Consider the following 21,118-nt stretch of genomic DNA (forward strand, 5'->3'; position numbering starts at 1 on the left):
TCCCAGTAAGGGCAAGGGGCACGGCTATTCTCATACATAAGAGTGTTCCGTTTGAATTATCAAACTCCATTGAAGACACTAATGGACGATTTGTAATCATTTCTGGGAGACTGTGTGGCATGCCTGTGGTCTTGGCCTGTGTTTATGCACCTACATGGGATGACGATAAATTAATTTCAAGCTTTTTCTCCTCTCTTCCTAAAGTTGATGACCACTACTTAATTATTGGCGGTGATTTCAATTTAATTCAAAACCCTCTCCTAGACAGGTCTTCATCTAATCCTCAGGCGTTATCCAAGTCAGCTAAAGTCCTTGATGCATATAAAATCAGTTTAGGTCTTTATGACCCATGGAGAGTTAAATCCCATTCAGACAAAGCTTTTTCCTTCTTTTTGCACGTCCACCACTTATACTCTTGGATAGATTTTTTTCTCCTGGATAATTATTTTCTATCAGGGGCATACTCATGCGAGTACCATAGCATTGTTATCTCGGACCACGCCCCTGTATCTGTTTGATATAAGTTTTCCTAGTTGTGTCCCACCCTCCAGACAATGGAGACTTAACTCCTCCTTGCTAGCCCGACCTTCTTTTAAAGAATTCCTTCATGCGCAGATCTCTTTGTTCTTTGATACTAATGATTCTCCAGAGACCTCTAGACGCACTCTTTAGGAAGCTTTTAAGGCATTTATGTGCGGGCAAATAATATCATACGTCTCAACCTCAAGGAGGGCAGAAAGGGCAGAATCAGAGGCAATCACTGAGGAGATACTTAGAGTTGACAATTTGTATGCTTTAACCCCTACCCATGCTCTTTATAAAGAACGCCTTCAGCTTCAGTCCAAATTCGATCTGCTATCCACAAGCAAAACACAGAAGCAGTTATTGCTGGCTATACAACGTTTTTTTGAGACGGGGGATAAGGCGGGAAGGCTACTAGCACATCAGGCGCGTGCAGCTACACTATCCAGATTGATCCCCAGGATAAAAGCTGCGACAGGGGAGGTTACCTCAGATCTTACAGAAATTAATAAGATATTTCGTACTTTTTACTCTGACCTCTACTCTTCACAATGCCCTTCAGATATTTGGGATGGAGAAAACCCTCTCGACAGGATTGTTTTCCCTTAAATAAATGAGAATTTGTGTAGAGAGTTGGGCAGTCCAATTGCTTTCAAGGAGGTGCAGGAGGCAATCATGTCACTTCAGAACGGTAAAACTCCAGGCCCTGATGGGTTCACTGTTGAGTTTTTTAAGCTATTTTCTGCCACCACTGCGCCAGCCCTTCAAAGAATGTACAATGAATCCTTTGCTGAAGGTTGCTTGCCCCCAAACCTGTCGGAGGCCTCGATTTCTCTTCTGCTTAAAAGTAATAAAGACTCTCTTCTTTGTGGCAGTTATAGGCCCATTTCCCTATTAAATGTTGACCTAAAGATCTTGTCAAAGATCTTAGCCCAGCGCCTACAACGGGTCTTATCAGGTATAATATCAACCGATCAGACGGGATTCATGCTTGGAAGGCACTCATTTCATAATACGAGGAGGCTCTTAAATATCATTAACTCTCAGAGTTCAATCTTTCCTGAAGTAATTGTCTCACTGGATGCGGAGAAGGCCTTTGACAGAGTGGAGTGGACCTATCTTTTTTTTCTCTTGCAGAAATTTAGTTTTAATTCAGAATTTTTATCTTGGATTAAGTTGCTTTATGCCAGCTGGCTGCCTCTCTCCCTGTGGTTCTCTGCATTTTCGACAAATTTGGATTATATTCAGGCTATAAACTGAACCTAAACAAGAGCGAACTTCTTCCCATCAACTCCCTGGTCAAAAATATACCCCAGACCCTTTTCCCTTTCAAATATGCTACTGATAGTTTCAAATATTTGGGTTTTTTTTATTACTAACTCAATTAAACAACTTTTCTCCAAAAATTTCTGTCCCCTCTTTGATAGGTGCAAATTAGACTTTGATAGGTGGGGTAGTCTCCCATTATCCCTAGTAGGTCGAGTTAACTTGGTTAAAATGGTTGTTTTACCCAAGTTTTTATATCTCTTTTCACATATCCCCATCCTTATTAAACAGTCATTCTTCAGATCACTTGATCAATTAATATGCTCTTTCCTCTGGGGTAACAAAAATCCGCGCATCAGGAGATCAGTGCTACAGCTCCCCAAAGCCCTCGGTGGCCTAGCCTTGCCCAACTTCTTACATTATTACTGGTCCTGTAATATTCATAAACTCTTATACTGGATTAACAACACAGCAGACGACATGCGCCCCACATGGGTGGATATGGAACTTGTATCCTCTTCATTCCCTGATTTGTTCTCAACTGCCTTTGACTGTCTGTAACTTTACCTCAAACCCAGTGGTAAATAACTCCGTTAGAATCTGGATTCAAATCAGGAAAAGTCTAGGCCTTCATAGGGCCTCAGACCTCTCCCCCACTGTAAACAATCACCTCTTTCTGCCCTCATGCTCCGATCTAATCTTTCGGACCTGGTTTGACAAAGGATAACTAAATGTAAGGACTTTTACAACCAAGGGATTTTTATGTCCTTTTCTGAGCTCTCAAAGAAATTTGACTTACCTAATTCCCACCTATTTGGTTTTTTTCAGATAAGGCATTTTATTCGGAACCAGAACCCCAAATTCCCTAGCCGTCCCCCAGAAACTCTAGTAGACTCCTTATTGGCTCTTGATCCTGAAAGGCAGCTAATTTCCAGCATTAGAACTGAGAACCACGCTGCCTGATGACTATTGGCAACAAGTCTTACGGATGGTTCACTCTTCAATCTGTGCGAGGCACGGCCTTCTACAATGTAAAGTTGTGCACAAAGTTCATTACACTAACTTGAGGCTATCTCGAATTTACCCCAATGTAACTGACTCGTGTAATAGATGCAAATAATCTCCAGCCGACCATTCCCATATGTTCTGGTTCTGTCCCAGGCTTGCCACATTTTGGTCAGAAATCTTCAAAACCATCAGCATAGCATATAATATTACTATCACGCCGGAACCTCTCTTGGTCTTATTTGGTGCCCCCTTGCAGCCTATTACCACTAAAGTCATGCAGACTGTTCTTGCCTTTACCACCCTGTTGGCCAGGCGACTCATTTTACTTTATTGGAAACAGGCTCAACCTCCATCTCACACCAAGTGGGTAAAAGAGCTGTTACTGTCCATTAGACTTGAAAAGCTTTGATTTTCTCTCAATGGTTCCTTAAACTCATTTGAAAGGACTTGGAGACCTCTCTTAACTCATATTGAATCTCTGACATTTCTATCTGATTGTGATGACTGAGCCCCCCTCCCCCTTTTATTTATTTTATTATTGTATGTATTTGTATGTGTATGTACATATGTGTATATATTTCTATGTATATATATGTATATATGTTTTCTTATTTTTATTTATTTATTTATTTATTTATTTTTTTTTTTAATTTTAATTTTATTAATTAATCTATTTCTTGTATGCAATTTGTTTTGTTAATGTGACATCAAGGGATATATAATGTGGGAGGGATAAAAAGATAAAGGAACAAAAAAGGTCATAATGGAAGTCCTCTGTCATACTGCAATGTTAAGTTGTTGCCTGTGAAATTGCTTCCAATAAAGAAAGTTAATAAAAAAAATTTCAACAAACAATATTCAACTGGATTTATTAGCAACAATAGCAAGCTCATAGCGTAACACTGTGAGGACTTTAAGTGGTAGTTATTAATAATTAATTATGATAAAATATGAATTAATGAATAAATTCAATTTCACCACAATGCAGTTGTATGTCAGTACAGTTGAATGTCTTCTCCGGTGGCAGACTAGTGGAATTTAATTCAAACTTTTGTCTTGACTGAAAAGATTTCACCTATTTCTGGCATTGGCCAAAAATGGCACCTTTGTACACGTTTTTTTTCTTGACATGATGATTTAGTTGCTTGTTGGAATTTTGTTTGGTTTAGGTGAAAATGGTTGTCATGGGCATTTAGCTAAGCTGCTACCCATTCTATCAGTGAGTGAGTGAGCAACACAAATCAAACTTATCAACATCACACAAAGTAGAATTAAAGTCCCTTGCTTAGCCTTGTGTAATTATTAAGCACAGTTGTGTTACCCGTCCATGAAAAGGGGGCAAGGTCCTTTTTGATGTGCTGTTTGAAGTCCAGTGAGGTGGTCCTGCTGGTTGTGACTCCTGATGTTGTGCATCTGCTGGTCAAATTCAATTTGTGTTGTGGCAAATTGCTTGTGCTGAAGTTCTAAGGCAGGCTGCCTTTTGGGAGGTTCTAGCTGTTTGCTTCAGGCAGGCCTGCTTGGATGTCAAAGATTAGGGAGTGGAAAAGAGAGAGAAAAGAGAGCGAACTGGGCTTTTATTGGCCTTGTGACCTCATGGGTCATGAGGCACACAGTGACCAGTGGTTGAAAGTTGTGTCCAGGGGCAGGTGAACAACTATGTGTGAAGTTGAAGCACCCTGGGAGACTGAGTTTTGGAAGCTCTTCTTTGCCTCCAGAACAAAGAATACATGTGGTCAGGCTTTGGCTATTGTTCACAAATAGTAGGTCCCAACAAAGTGATATTAGATTAGTATTCCAGTGTTTCCTCTGAGAGAGTGTGTGTGTGTGTGTCTGCTCATTGCTCTTCACACACAAACAATCACATCTATTGATTTATTAATCAATGGTATTGTATCATGAATGTGGCTCATTCTAGTCACCCTAATGTCCTGGCTGTGCAAGTCCCATGCTGCATGTGGCAGGTGAACTGAGTGATCAGGTACTAATAACTTGTGATGAGTGTTGGTGCTCATTGGTAAAGTGAGCGCAGGTCAGCAGGAGTTTGGAGGGAGACACACGAAACTCCAGTACAAACCAACTGCCTCTCATGAAGCAGAGGCTCTAATTATTGTGCAGCAGTTGTCCATAGTGAAAACCCTGTATTTTTTGTTGCCACTGTTCTTCAACAAATTGGACACATTGACTCTTTCCCGTTGTCACTCTGTGAGTGTGGGTGGGGTCCAGGGCCAGTATGTGTGAGTGTAAACTCTGTCTCGCTCCTATTCCAGACACAGATATGAGATGAGAGAAGCAAATTGCTAACTCACTCAAATTGCTGCTGTTCTATATGTAAAATGGGGTCACTCATGAGAAAAGGCATATATTAAAAGATAAATTCCTCATTTTTATGAATAAATATCATTCAAATGAAGATCGGTTTTAATCAATCGGTTCTTTTTAACCAAGCCCTAACAGCTTATATTGTAGAGATGTACCTTGCTGTTACGCACTCTTTTTTTCTCTCTCTCTCTTTCAAGCCCACATCAATAATGTTACCCAGTCCACATGCTTTCACCTACACGACATTAATTGTCTCCACCTGCCCGTTTGACCACCATGGGATCTAGAGCCTTCAGCCGCTCTGCCTCCCACCCCTCGAACTCCCTCCTACCAGACATTCACAACACTGATTCTCTCCATTTTTTAAATCACATGTAAAAAGTCATCTCTTTAAACAGGCTTTTTCATTTTGATTGTCTTCCATTTTTTATTCACTGTTCATTTCATTTTGTTTATTTCATTGATGTTTTTGATACATTGTTTCTTATGTTATGTTTTCTATCTACTGTGTAAGATGACCTTGAGTGCTCTGAAAGGCGCCTATAAATAAAATGTATTAATAATTGTTAACTCTGCTACAGGCTTTGCTGGTGCACATACAGCATATCACAAACTGTAACAACCTCAGACACAAATGCTGGTGGACTCAAATGCACGACTCGATGCAGGTAGTGAATATAACATAGGTTTATTTCTTGTCAAAGAAGGTGCACAAACAAAAAGCACTCTCTAGGAGGATCAAAAGTAACAAAATAAGCACTTACAAAACTGCGCCTCCAACAAAAGATCATAAACTTGATAAAGAACACAAACTTGGCTAGGCGGCAATACTCCCATAAACTCTCATGGACAGAACAAGACGAACTGGCAAAAAACAGAGGGAGATGAGGACTATTTATACATGAGAAAGGGGGGAAACAGGTGAAACCAATCAGGGGTGAGGAAGACAATCACCAAGGCGGGAAAATCACACAAAGGGAGGAAGACAGGGTCTAAAACAAGAGGGAAAAGGTGAGTACAAAATAAAACAGGAAGTGCAATTTGAGACAAGACATGAGTGAAGCTTAGCTTAACATAGAGTGCTCAAAACACACATGACTAAACATGAACTAAACACAGGCATGACATAACTTTACACATGAACATGAATAAACTTAACACAATTGACAAGAAATAACACGAACCACTTCCTCCCCTCCCAATGTTAGGGAGAGGTGTTAGGGGAGCAGTGGCTCATTAGCTCTCCAAAGGGCTCTTCACACAGAGTGAGAAGGGATTGTGCTACTTCATCTTTTTGGAAATAATGTATAATATCACAGACATATAATATCACAGATTTTTTATACCTTAAAAATGTGTCAAATTGTGGGAAGAGGGGATAATATGTTCCCTAAAATGTCATGAAGTTGGCTTTGATGTTCACTATAATATTGGAAATGAAAGAAAAAGCCAAAAATAGAAATTGCAAAAGCAAATTGACCCCAAAGCACTATTAAATCCTTCACATCTGGTTACAGTGAAAGTGCGTCTTGTGCCTGGGAGATCCCGAGGGCGAGTGGAGGTGAGGTACAATGGGCTCTGGGGAACCTTGTGTGACGACAGCTTTGACACTGTGGATGGCAGCGTGATCTGTAAGATGCTGGGCTTCCAATCTGCCATTTCCACCTACACTGCCAGCCCAGGTAAGGTCTGCTGCAACAAACACATCATGTCCTCTGTTCCATATAATATTCTCTTATCCTTGTCTAAACCACCAACCCTTAAATCTGTTTAATACATGTGGTTATACGTCTATGTGTGTGTCATATTAGGTACTATGTCTCCCTTTTGTTGTGTTGAATTTGCTGTTGAATGAAACTTACTTGGGAAAATACCTGCTTGGCTTGTAAAAACACAAATTGCTTAACACAGAACATGTAACAAACACAAACCTTTCCATGAAGACTGGGGACAAGTAAAAGGATGTTAGTCTGGCTTTATCCAAAGTAGAGAGAATAGAGCTAATTCATTAAAATACTGTTTTGGTTCATTTATCTACATGCAGAAATGTATGTATATTCAATTCAATTAAATTCAATTTTATTTATATAGCGCCAATTCATAATTTACATTATCTCAAGGCACTTTACATTTAAAGGTCAAGACCTTAAAACAATATTAACGTAGAGAAACCCAACAGTTCCTACAATGAGCAAGCACTTTGGCGACTGTGGAGAGGAAAAACTCCCTCATTAACAGGGAGAAACCTAAGGCAGAACCAGGATCAATGTGGGTGGTCATCTGCCTCGACCGGTTGGGGTGAGGAAAGAAAAGGAAGGGGGGAGGAAAGGAGAGATGGGTGGAAAGCGAGGGAGAGAAGAGAGAGATGAGGTGGAGAGAAAGGCCGGGAACAATTGGGCACCATCAGTATCAGGGCTGACTATAACAAAAACAATGTAGTGATCTACAACAGGATTATATATATGAATGAATTACTGAGTTATTGTAATAAATGATGACAATGGTGATGGTAGTCGTTGTTGTCCTGCAGTCCCGGTGCCAGAGTTATCTGAAACGAGAGAGAGAGAAGAGCCAGAGGGACTATGGGAGGACAAAGTGACACTTTGACATGATGACATGTTAAAATAAATAAATAAATAAATAAACAGGTGTGGGGGGGCAGAGAGACAGAGAGACAGAGGGAAGTGATGAAGTGCTCAGTGCATAATGGGAGTTCCCCCAGCAGTTTAAACCTATAGCAGCACAACTAAGGGATGGTTCAGGACTCACCTGATCCAGCCCTAACTATAGGCTTTGTCAAAGAGGAAGGTTTTTAGTTTTACTTTAAATGCGGGGACAGTGTCTGCCTCCCGAACCCAGAGTGGGAGCTGGTTCCATAGGAGAGGAGCCTGATAGCTAAATGTTCTACCTCCTGCTCTACTCTTACTGACTCTTGGAACCACTAGAGAGCCTGTGTTTTGGGAACGAAGTGATCTACTTGCATAATAAGGTGTTATCTGCTCTTTGATATATGAGGGGGCGTGATTGTTGAGGGCTTTAAATGTGAGGAGCAGGATCTTGAATTCTATTCTAAATTTTACAGGGAGCCAATGTAAAGAAGCTAAGACAGGAGTGATCTGATCTCTCCTTCTAGTTCCTGTCAGCACTCGTGCTGCAGCATTTTGGACTAACTGGAGACTTTTAACAGTCTTCATGGAGCATCCTGCTAATAGGGAGTTACACTAATCTAATCTAGAGGTTAAAAACGTGTGGACTTGTTTTTCAGCATCCTGCTTAGACAGGATGTTTCTAATTTTGTTAATATTGTGCAGATGGAAGAAAGCCGTCCTAGACACTAGTTTAATATGGGGGTCAAATGACATGTCTTGGTCGAACAACACTCCAAGGTTCCTCACAGTGGAGCTGGAAGCCAGACTGACACCATCCAAGGTGACTATCTGGTCAGACAGTGTTTCTCTGAGATGTTTAGGGCCAATTACAACAACCTCAGTTTTGTCTGAGTTTAAAAGTAGAAAATTTTGGGTCATCCAGGCCTTGATATCTTTGAGACATTCCTGAAGTTGAACCAGACGATTAGATTCATCATGCTTCATGGAAATATACAATTGGGTGTCGTCTGCATAGCAGTGGAATTGTATGTGGTGCTGTCTGATAATGTTGCCTAAGGGGAGCATATATAAGGTGAAGAGTATTGGTCCAAGGACAGAACCTTGTGGAACTCCATGATTAACTTGCATGTGCATGGAGGGGTCATTGTTAACGTTAACAAATTGGAATCTATCTGATAAATATGATTTAAACCAGTGTAGTGCTGTTCCTTTAATTCCTATATGTTGTTCTAATCTCTGTAGCAGAATCTTATGATCTATTGTGTCAAATGCTGCACTAAGGTCCAACAAGACGAGGACAGAGACAAGTCCATCATCTGATGCCAGAAGAAGGTCATTAGTGACTTTCAATAGTGCTGTTTGTGTGCTGTGATGGGTTCTAAATCCTGACTGAAATTTTTCCAATAAACCGTTACTATCTAAGTAACCACACAGCTGGTTAGCAACGGCTTTTTCTAGGATTTTGGAAATGAAGGGCAGGTTGGATATGGGTCTATAGTTAAAACTATATAACTCTATAGCTAAAACCTCTGGATCAAGCGTAGGCTTTTTAAGCAGAGGTTTAATAACGGCTACCTTAAAAGCCTGTGGTACGTAGCCGGTTAGCAAAGACATATTAATCTGATTTAAAATGGAATGGTCAATTAGGGGGAGGACTTCTTTAAAAAGTCTAGTTGGAACAGAGTCCAGCTGACAAGTAGTTGGTTTAGATGATGAAACTAACAAGGTCAGTTCAGGAAGATCAATAGAGCAAAATTTGTTGAGACATAAATCTGGTGCTATGGTTTCAGGACCAGACAATGTATCAGTGTTATTCACTGAGAGGAGGTGGTGGATTTTTATCCCTGATGGTTGTAATTTTATTAGTGAAGAAGCTCATGAAGTCATTGCTTCTCAGATCTAGAGGAATAGATGGGTCAGTAGAGGTGTGACTTTCTGTCAGCCTGGCTACAGTGCTGAAGAGGAACCTGGGGTTGTTCCTATTTTCTTCTATTAGTAATGAATAATAAGAGGTTTGGGCATTTCTAAGTGCTTTTTTGTAATTAATAAGGCCTTTCTTCCAGGCTAGGTGGAAGTCTTGGCGATTGGTGGAGCGCCACTTCCTTTCTAGCTTGCGCGATGTCTGTTTTAGAACACTCGTTTGGGAATTATACCATGGAGCTAATCTCTTCTGACTTACTTTCTTCTTTTTTAATGGGGCGACAGCTTCAATTGCTGTTTTTAGTGAGGCTACAGTACTATTTACAAAGCATTTCTCCGCGTCGGTCAGCCCGCGATGCTGTTGTATGCTCCGTTCAATGTAGGGCTCCGGGGGTAAATGATGGGGAAAAATCTGGAAAATTAAAACCCCAGGACAAGAGAAGAACAATCAAATGTATAGGATGCATATTTGATCATTTATATCATATATATTATATAATTTATATTGTTTCCATTGTGTTTTCTGGCCCGTTTCACTCACGGCAAGTGGAAAAAAAAGAACAGACGCCGAAACCATTGCTGCAGAGTGTGAGCAGGCCACGGTGCTTGGGGCACTTTGGTGCCGATGTGAACAGTCCAAATGATTGTGGACAAGAAGTGGACAGCATTTCTCTCTTTTTTTAGTCAACCAGGGTCTATTGTTAGGGAAACAGCATACAGAGTATTAAAGTGTCCATGCAAACTTTTATATAGTCTGTAATGCAGTCTGTAAGTCTGTCTATGTCCCGCCAATGTTTATTACATAAAGCATCCCAGTCTGTCATCTCAAAACAGTACTGTAGAGTCCGTTCAGCTTCCTGAGACCACCTCCGCACAGTTCTGGTGAGCAATGGTTGCAGCTGGAGTGCAGGTATGTAGAGGGGATTGAGGTAGACCAATTTGTGATCTGATCTGCCAAGGGGGGATAGCTGAGCGCTGTATGCTTCTTTGACATTTGCACAGTAGGTTTTGTTTTCCCTGGTCTTACAGTCTAATATCTTACAGGGTAAAATCCCCAGATTTTAAGGGTGCAGGGTCTGGAGTCTCATGGTCACTGAGGTCAGAGGCCTGATTTGATCAGCTGTAGGGGGGATGTAAACAACAATAACGGCCTGAGAAAACTCTCTGGGCAAGTAATACGGACAGAGACTCAGCGCTACCATCTCAATGTCTGGGCTGCATTCAAGTTCTTGGACTGTACTGACTGCAAGATGGCTACACTCTATTCAACATAGAATTAAAAAACGTGCAAAACCACATTGCAATGCTGGCAGATCAAACATAACTTAATACTATGGGTGTAACAAAAAACATACAAGTACTTAATTGCCACCCATGACAAGGCAGGAAGTGGACAAATAGGTTTGGTACCATTGTGCCTTTATAGACACTAAAGCTTAATGAGCCGTCTGTGCTCATTTGCTGTATCTGACAATGTATATCATATTTGCAAAAACTGCACAAAGTACTGGATGGATAGATACAATTGAGAATCAAATCAAAATCAGACAAGCCAAGTCAAGTCAAGTGGAGCTGATGGCTCAGGTGATTCCCTTCCACACATTCATTGGCAAAGCTCAAACAAGGCGCCTTAATTAACCTACCTCTCCCTCGCTCCACCCTTTTTTCAAACAGACAATGTTATGTTTCTATTTGATTTCTTCAGTGTCATTTCTGTTGTCATTGATGCCCACTCTGTTCTGTTCCCTTTGGGGCTCTTGCTGTTGCTTTCCCTGTGCCTAAGCTTTCCACATATGCATGTGAAAGGGCAGGGAGATCCAAGAAGAGATCCCATACTGCCAAATGTAACTTATGCAGATACAAATGAAGATTTCTTTGACAAGAGTGGTCCTGACTGAACTGTTGTTCAGGTTCCCTGAAAAACTGAAATTGGTAGGTCACTTCATAGGTAGACCTGAAGAGGTGACTCACATGAACAATGATTACATACCTGAAACAGCATAAAAAAATCCTGGTTGTAGGGAGTGTTTCAGTGTCCTCTGGTCCCTCTTCATCATGATCTGAGCACTCACAGCTTAGTGTTGTTGGTTCATATTAGAAGCAAGATACTTTGACCTCCAGCAACCAATTGTTGAGACTATGACAACCACGTACAACCATATTTCCAAAAATATTTGTCTTTTAATGGGATGGAGGGGGGTTGCAAGCATCCCTCTTTTTAAAGTGGGCTTTGTAGTAGAGCTTAGTTCCTTCATTATCCAAAGCACACAAAAATAATTATATGAATTGTTTATTGCTCTCATTCTGTAGGGTCTGGTAAGATCTGGTTGGACGAGCTACGATGCCTGGGAACAGAGTCTGATATCTTTGACTGCCCACACAATGGAATTGGTGTTAACAACTGCCAACACAATGAAGATGCCGGAGTACACTGCATCTAGATTGATACAGTACATGATATATACATATGTGTGTGTATACATCTCATGCTACATGTCTCTTTATTACACTATTTGATTAAATTACAGTGTACTGTTAACATAAGATCAAGCAAATAAATAACAATCTCTACTCTGCTTAAATAATTTTCTTTTGATGTTCTAAACAGTCCATTTCTTCCTTTAATTTAAGTCTTTTGCCCTCGACTTCATGCATGTCATCACCTTTTCACCCAGCACACAGATGACTTTGCAGAGGTCAGCAAAGATAAAGTCGTGCTGAGGAATGGTTTCTGCCTCAGGTATATTGTAAAATGCACATGCTGAGTTCTCATATATTGGCATCACAGTCATTGTAAGTATGTATATAAAGTCGTGCTGAGGAATGGTTTCTGCCTCAGGTATATTGTAAAATGCACATGCTGAGTTCTCATATATTGGCATCACAGTCATTGTAAGTATACTTAAAAGGTTTACATTTTATTTTCAATTTTATCATCCACTCCTTTTTGTTCAATCAAATTTCTATTTTAATTTCTTCCTTTATAACATACATTACATATGCCAATATGAAAGAAAAAACATGAGGCGATTCTTGGAATGAATAACCACCATGCTAACAACCACAAAAAAACAAAAAACAAACAAGACAAAACAAAAACAAAAACAGTAAAATAAAAAACAAAACATTCGACTTAAGCCCTACCCCCACTCTCAGTCCAGGCCCCAGCTACTCATAAAATGTTCATACTAAATTACTTTTAAGCTACACGGATATAGATATAGATATAGATAGATAGATAGATAGATAGATTACTTTATTCATCCCAGAAGGGAAATTAAGTCGTCATAGCAGCCGGTATATTTGAATACAATAAAATACAATACAATAGAATAAAATAAAATATTGAGGTAGAAAGAATAAAAACAGAAACACAAGATGAATAGGTAGATAAGATAAGGTGCAGTGGCAATATGATGGTAATAGTACTGATGATATGATGGTCATGTTATTGTTAGACAGTATATAAAAATAGTACAGTATACATAGTATATAATATAATATAACATAATATATATTATAGTTTTATACCAATATAATAGCAGTATATAGTAATAATGGCAGCAACAGTATATATAATAATAGTAAATATAATAATAATAACATGTACACATGTATAAATATGTGTATATAGACTTATATATACAAAGAATATACAAAGAGTATGGTATGATATGATATATAGTAGAGGTATAAATGTAAGTATTTGACTATACAATAGATAATATAATATACTATGAGTGTAAGAATATGTAGACAGAGTGTGCAAAAAGACAATATTATTGTATAAAATGATATATAATATCAATATGGTTTAAATTAACACATATCACATATGATGTGAAGTAAATGTTCCAGTATATGGAGTGGAGTGTTGTACAGGGTACAAAGTGCAAGGAGACAGGTATATTTAGTGCAGTTCTGTGATGATGGCTCTGACAGAGGTAGATGAGTTATGGAGTCTTATTGCGGTTGGGAGGAACGATTTCCTGTATCGTTCCTTAGAGCAGTGGGGTTGAATGAGCCTGTGGCTGAAGCCGCTCTTCAGTTTGTCCAGTGTTTTGTGGAGGGGGTGAGAGGGATTGTCCATGATTGCCAGCAGTTTTGCCAGCATCCTGTCCTCCACCAGCTCCTCCAGGGTGACAAGCTTAGAGCCAACCACAGACTCAGCTTTACTGATGATTTTGTTCAGTCTGTTGGCGTCCTTTGTCTTGATGCCCACACCCCAGGACACCACAGCAAAGAAGATGGTGCTCGCCACAACAGACTGAAAGAACATCTGCAGCATCTTGTTGCAGACATTGAAGGACCCGAGCCTCCTCAGGAAGTAAAGCCGGCTCAGGCCCTTCTTGTAAACGGCCTCTGTGTTGGTGGACCAGTCCAGTTTATTGTCCAGTGTGACACCCAGGTACTTGTATGCAGGTACCACCTCCACATCCGTCCCACCGATGCAGAGAGGAGAGGGCAGGGGCTTGTTCCTCCTGAAGTCCACCACCATCTCCTTCGTCTTCGCCATGTTGAGCTGCAGGCAGTTCTCCCCACACCACTTCACAAAGCGGTCAACCAGTTGTACTCAGCCTCCCTCCCGCCCTCAACACACCCCACAATGGCCATGTCATCAAAGAACTTCTGCAGATGACACGACTCAGTGCAGTGCTTAAAGTCAGCAGTGTATGTGGTGAAGAGGAAGAGGGACAGTACAGTTCCCTGGGGGGCCCTGATGTTATTGATCAGACGATCAGACACACAGTTCTGTAATCTCACAAACTGTGGTCTGCCCGTCAGATAGTCATCGACCCAAGTGATGAGGGGAGCAGTCACCTGCGTGCCCTCCAGTTTGGCTTTCAGCAGTCTGGGCTGGATGGTGTTGAAGGCGCTGGAGAAATCGAAAAACATGATCCTGACTGAGGTGTTGGGTCTGTCCAGGGAGGAGTAAGCCTTCTGCAGCAGGCAGATGATTGCATCATCAACCCCAACATGGGCCTGATATGCAAACTGCAGGGGGTCTTGTGATGGGCACACACCAGCGGTCTGAGATGTGCTAGGACCAGTCTCTCCATGACCTTCATGATATGAGAGGTCAGTGCCACCGGCCTGTAGTCCTCCAGTGCAGCAGGATGTTCTTTTTGGGGCACTGGGACCAGGCAGGATGTTTTCCAGAGCACTGGCACTCTCTGAAGGTGTAGGCTCAGGTTGAAGAGGTGCTGGAGAACTCCACAGAGCTGGCTGGAACATGCCTTCAGCACACGAGGGCTGATGCGGTCCAGTCCAGCAGCTTTCCTCTGTTTGAGCCTCTCCAGCTCTCTCCTCACCTGGCTGGCTGTGATGTGGAGTCCAGACTGGGGGGTGAGGGATGTCAGTGGTGGGTTTGAGGGTGGAGGTGATGAGGGTGGTTTCAGAGAGGTATGTGTTGCAGGAGGTGGTGGTGGTGGGGGGCTGTGGGTGATGTGAGGATGTCCTGGGGGTGGGAGGTGTGAAAAAGTCTGTGGTGAAAGCCAGCGGGGGGGTGGGGGGAGGTGGTGACGGGTGTAGTGTGGGGCAGTGGATGATGGGGGGAGGTGGGGGGTTGTTGCTCGGAGAAGCAGTAGATGCAGTCGTAGAGGCAGTGGAGAGTCCGCTGGGGGTGGGGGGGGTTGGAGTTGAACCTATTGAAGAACGTGTTCAGCTCGTTCGCATGTCGTTCATTCCCAGCTGCTCCCCCACCTCTCCTCTGGAAGCCGGTGATCTCCTTCATCCCACTCCAGACTTCTCTGGTATTGTTGTCCTCCAGTTTGTGCTCCAGTTTTCTTCTGAAGTTGTCCTTTCTCTCCATGATGCTGCGCTTGAGCTCCCTTTGTACCCATTTGAGTTCTGCTCTGTCCCGTGATCTAAAGGCCCTCTTCTTCTCGTTGAGAAGGGCCTTCAGGTCGCTTGTTACCCACGGTTTGTTATTTGGGTAACAGCGGATCTCTTTAGTGGGGATGGTGTTGCCTATGCAGAACCCAATGTACTCAGAGACACAGTCAGTCAGGCCATCAATGTCCTCACCATGTGGCTCATAAAGAGCATCCCAGTCTGTGGCATCCAGCGCTCCACGCAGTGTTTCCATGGCCTCAGGAGACCATTTCCTCACTGTCCTCACTTTGACTGGGTGCTGCTGAACCACAGGCTTGTATGATGGTAAGAGCAGGACTAGGTTGTGGTCTGACCTGCCCAGTGGCGGCAGGGCAGTGGAGCTGTATGCACCCTTAACATTTGAATACAGCAGGTCCAAAGTCTTATTTTCACGGGTGGCACATTTGACAAACTGGAAGAATGTTGGGAGTGTGGATGAGAGGGAAGCATGGTTAAAATCACCTGTGATGACGATGAAGGCCCCGGGGTGATGTGTCCACAGTGTGGATGACGTCACACGCTGCTTCTGCGTTCCCAGATGGAGGAATATAAACAGTGATGGCGAAAACACAGGTAAACTCCCTCGGCACATAATATGGACGAAGTCCGACAGCGACAAACTTGGTGTCCGGGCTGCAGACACGCTGTTTAATGGTGACGTGCCCGGGGTGACACCACCTGTTGTTCAGGAGCACGGCAAGGCCCCCTCCTTTCATCTTGTCGGTCGCAGTGGTGTCTCTGTCGGCTAACCAATGTTTTATATCAGACCTAACCGTCCAGGATGGAGTCGCAAGAAGGTATGTCAAGTCTCCTAGCAGAGTGTCAGAAGCAAGGAGGTGATAACAGGAGACTACAGATTGTTCAGGAGCTCACTGATGCCATGATCCAGGTCTGTGAGGTGCATACATAGCATACAGGTACGTGGGGGCCATACACACTACTGAGTCACATCATAAGTTGTCGTGATAAAATTCACACAAGTTGGATCAGCCTGTGATTTCAATTTTTAACTTTGATTTTCAGTGTGGTTTTGCATCCAGCTCTCAATGGGTTAATGATTTCGGTTTCCATTTACTGTTGTTACATCATCTTGTGCTCAACAAATCATAGAATGTACATCAGTATTTTTAAATTATTCAAGATTTTTAAGTTGAATAATTTGCTCCTCACGATCTAATGTGTGATGCAAGTGTGCATAATATATATCTGTATTAAATCTGAATAGGAGAAAATATATGTTATACTTATGTCCAAATATAATATGAAATCAATTGAATAAGTATAATTAAATATTTGATTTTGGCCTCTAATATTTTTCACATATACAAGACATATGTAAATGAAGTGTGGGTGGGGGGAATGAAAAATATATGCAAAAACGCCACCTGGGGGAGTTTCACCCCCAGGAAATTACTAAAGCTAAATTCACAGAGGTTCGTCAAATACCAGTTTCAGTTAAAAAAAAAAAGAACTTTAACAAAAGTAATTAAAATGTCAAACACCAGGATTGATAACACTAATATAGTGACATAAAATTAGCACTAAGCAGGGGAATGAGGACAAGGCTGGGGCTTACCCTGGCACCATGGGTACATAAACTAACCACCCATGACACTGCACACCAACAAAAAAAGGGATCATGAGGAAGACACCACTAGGGATTGGATTGGATTGCCGCCTTAGGCGGGCAGGACCTGCCTGACAAGGAGAAGAGAGTTAAAAACCAGCCACAAGGGGCTAGATATAACTGGTGTAGAAATGAAAATACAGAATTAATAACAAGGCAAAATGCAAACAAAACTAGGGATGCGAAGCAGCACTGAGCGGGCCCGAGCACTTGCGAACTCAGAACCTAATGCAGTTGCCGGGGAGGGTGGTCGGGGACCAGGCAAAAGGGCTGTTGTACGCATTTTGCGCAGCGTGGGAAGGATAAATGATTCACTTCCTGTGTCCGTCACGCAATGCCAAACCAAGCCCACCAATCACACATCATGGTCCACACCATCAAGTGCAGACCACAAGGTGAAAATTTCATGTAAATTGAACTGAAGTTGTAAAACAAGGCTTAGTTCCTCTTGCCAGTAGGTGGGGCTATCGTTATCACTACATACAGACTAATAGATCTGTTCAGATCAGGGCTCTGATGATGCGTGACCAATTTGAGGCCAATTGGACATAGTACAGGGGGGTTAAAAACAACTTCCTGTTTCATGTCGAATCAGTAAGTGGCACTATGACCCTGACTTAATTTTGACATGGAGCTGTTCAGGCCACGTCTCTGATCATAGGTTTTAATTTGGGTGCAGATTGGACAATGCACAGTGGAGTTAAAAACTTATATTTCACGCTTTTCAGTAGGTGGCACTATGACCCAGAGTTAATTTTGAAAAATTGAGCTGTTCAGGCCTGGATGCTGATCTTAAGTTTACATTTTTGTGCCGATTGGGCAATGCACAGTGATTTTTAAAAAAACTTCATTTTCACACTGATCAGTAGGTGGCCTATGACCCTTTATTAGTTTTGATAACTGGAGCTGTTCAGGCCCGGACTCTGATCTTAGTTTTAAATTTTTGTGCCGATTGGACAATGAACAGTGGGGTTAAAACAATGATTCTGTTTCATGGCAGATCAGTAGGTGGCCAGTGGCCCTGAGGTAATAATGACATATGGAGCTGTTCAGGCAATGTCTCTGAGTTATGACAACTTCGTCTGCTTTGGCAAAGGATTAACCTTCGCTGCACCTCAATGTTTAAATGATTTGAGGTGTATATAAAGCAGCTAACAGCAGTTCATCAAAGTATAAAACTTGTCACTTCCTGTTGCCAGCAGGTGGTGCTGTGACAATGAGTCAATATTGACATATGGATCTGTTCAGGGCAGGACTGTGATCGTGTAACTGGGTTTTGAGGCTTATTGGATAATGCACAGAGGAGTTATAATAAATCCCTCCTTTTTGGCGAATCATCAAACTTTGACGCCATGCCACGGTCAGACCGTGTGACGCACACTAAAAAATCGAGATAGTTTTAATCTCCATGTTGTAGAGATGACACTTTACTGATTTTAAAGTTGGTCTGATGAAAGCTCTAGGAGGAGTTTGTTCAAATACAACACATGTAAATGGTCAACAATTTCTACTTAATTCAAAATAGCCAACTTCCTGTTTGGTCTAGCATATCGATCGAAGAGTTTTTTGTTTGTAATTAAAAAACACATGTCCCTCCCTATTTTTGTACATATCGGTAAATTGTGCTGCCGGGACTGCACTTTATGGGGCGCTATTCAGCTATTTTGCCCCACCCATTTCATACAACCATATGAATGTCTTCAGGGGGGGCTGTTGTTATATAAATGTAATTTGAGTGAGATTGAACAATGTACAATGAAGTTACAGCATTTTCGTGTGTCATGGCGACTTTTTGAAGTTTTACGCAAGGCCTCTATCATGGCGCCTGACGAAAACTCACAGTTTCCATGTGCCCACATCATCAATGTCTTGAGGCCTTGCCAAAAAAGAAGTGATTGGTGATTGCCTCCGCTCCAACTTCCTCCTGTACTTCTCCTTTGCCTCTTTGATCTCCGATCTCAGCTTCCGCTGAATTTCTCTCACCTCCTCTCTGTTGCCAGCTCTGAAGTGTGGTGATTCTGGTGTTGGTGTGTTGTGTTTGTCTCCCCCTTCTGTTCTGATCCTGCAGGTGGTGTGTGTGGCAGGGGGTGTGGCTGGCTGCAGCTAACAAGGCACACCTGCAATCATTCACCCATCATCCCCTCCATAAAAGCCTGGTCCTGACTCCACTACTCTGCCAGTTAATTCCGTCTAGTCCGGTAGCGTAAAGCAATGCCAACCGTGGATTCTTGCTTCTCGTTTTCTTTGTGTGTTTCGCATTTAACCCGTTTTATTTTCTTTTTCTACACAGACTCCTCGGTGTGCCTTGTTGCTGCTCTTCAGTTTTTGTTTTCCCTCGTGCTTGTTGTCCGGTGGATAGTTTGGCCAGCCAGCACCCTGCCTCCACAGCCTGCCCGTTTTTGTTTTTGGTGAAAATAAACTTTTCATTAACATTGTAACTATTCTCAGTGTCTGCTTTGGGGTCCAACAAAGAACCACCCCTTAACATGAAGGCCCTCTTTTTTCATTCAGGCTGGCTTTTATGTCCTTAGTTACCCACGGCTTGTTGTTGGGGTAACAGCTGATGTTCCTGGTTGGGACGATGGTGTCCACACAGAAGTTGATATAACCGGTGATGCACTCTGCCAGCCCGTCGATGTCATCTCCATGGGGCTCACAAAGTGCCTGCCAGTCTGTTACCTGGGAGCAGCCCTGCAGTGTCTCATTGTCCTCATCTGTCCATCTGTATATGGTTTGGATCTCACACCCACGGTCTCACTCCAGGGTCTTCCACAGATACATCAGGGCAGAATGTCTCCTCGACTGATAAGTCATCAGAAGAGTAATAAATACCTTTACATACCTAATGGCAGGAGTCTGTGAATTATGAGAACACACATTTCACTTCTGTTCTTTGCTCATTTGTACATGTCAGGTGATGTGTACTGTGAGTCCATCTGCAGATGCTGAATTAAATTTGCAGAAATAAGTGTTTGACTTTGTGCTTGATTTTTTTTCACTATGTCACTAAAAACTTGCTAATATATTTTTCTAAAACAACTCTTGCAAGATGACAGATATTTCAACCCACGCCTGTTCAGGGTGACCCCCACAATCTGTATGTCAGTTTGGAAGAAGCAGTTTTGTAGAGTTTCAGAGAAAATGAATGGCAAATTTTGCTACTTTTTCATTACAGGACTCATAAGTTGACAATATATTATTTAAAAGGGGGGCGCTAGTGAGCAGCGCATGGAGTAGACGTGCTTTCAGGGGCTCCTCCGTGCCAATATCTACAATTATTATTTTGACAGTCTCGTACCTAATTCTATCAGCCTAGGATATAACTTTACACTTGAGGGGCTTAACTAGTTAAGTTTATGTAACAACATGCTAAGGAAGATGCCCAAAAATGTTGAGTTGACCATCCTCAGCTTCTGCTAATGCTAATGTAACAGTGCTAGCAGTAGCCAGCCAGGTCATGACTCCTGTGACAGCAACACGGAGCAGTTGCCGTTAATCTGGGAGTAAGTTACCGACAAGATCCTTGAACACATCAACGGCAGCTCTGATAAATTAGAGCAGACACTTCAGATGGTGCAAAGCTCCAAAAGGGAGCTATTGGAGAAGGTGGAGTCGGTGGAAGAGCAAGTGTTGGACCATGAGAGCCGCATAACCTGCTTGGAGAAGACGGTCTCTGGCCTGAAGGATGAGAACAACGCGCTCAAGTCAAAAGTCGATGATCTCGAAGGCCAGTCGCGTCGCAAGAATATTAAGATAAACGGTAATTCTGAGCATGAAGAAGAGGCTAAACCAACAGAATTCATCGAGGCATTAATTCCGAAGCTTCCTCAACAAAGACAGCTTTCAGTCACCGGTGGTTATTGACCGGGTGCACCGGACCCTATGAGGGGCCGTCAGGGACATTATTCAGAATTACCTCTTACACACACGTGAAATGCTCTTACATACACTACTTCAACACATAAACAACTGA

The 21,118-nt window shown here is 42.2% G+C and overlaps 1 protein-coding gene and 1 long non-coding RNA gene across 2 annotated transcripts in view; both read left to right on the top strand.

The window, feature by feature from the left end:
• Positions 1-12,220, top strand: part of marco (macrophage receptor with collagenous structure) — a 48,965-nt gene extending 36,745 nt beyond the window's left edge. Inside the window, exons 13-14 of the mRNA XM_069532317.1 lie at positions 6,633-6,797; positions 11,955-12,220. Of these exons, the coding sequence (XP_069388418.1) occupies positions 6,633-6,797; positions 11,955-12,085 (296 nt within the window). The 3' untranslated portion in view covers positions 12,086-12,220. The remainder of the gene's footprint in view (positions 1-6,632; positions 6,798-11,954) is intronic.
• A 6,995-nt stretch (positions 12,221-19,215) lies between these two features.
• Positions 19,216-19,583, top strand: LOC138411750 (uncharacterized). Its single transcript, XR_011244236.1, has 2 exons — positions 19,216-19,343; positions 19,436-19,583. It is a non-coding gene; the product is annotated as an uncharacterized lncRNA (long non-coding RNA).
• The last annotated feature ends 1,535 nt before the right edge of the window (positions 19,584-21,118 follow it).

The sequence above is a fragment of the Paralichthys olivaceus genome, chromosome 10, assembly GCF_024713975.1.
Source record: "Paralichthys olivaceus isolate ysfri-2021 chromosome 10, ASM2471397v2, whole genome shotgun sequence".
In the NCBI taxonomy this organism is placed as follows: Eukaryota; Metazoa; Chordata; class Actinopteri; order Pleuronectiformes; family Paralichthyidae; genus Paralichthys; species Paralichthys olivaceus.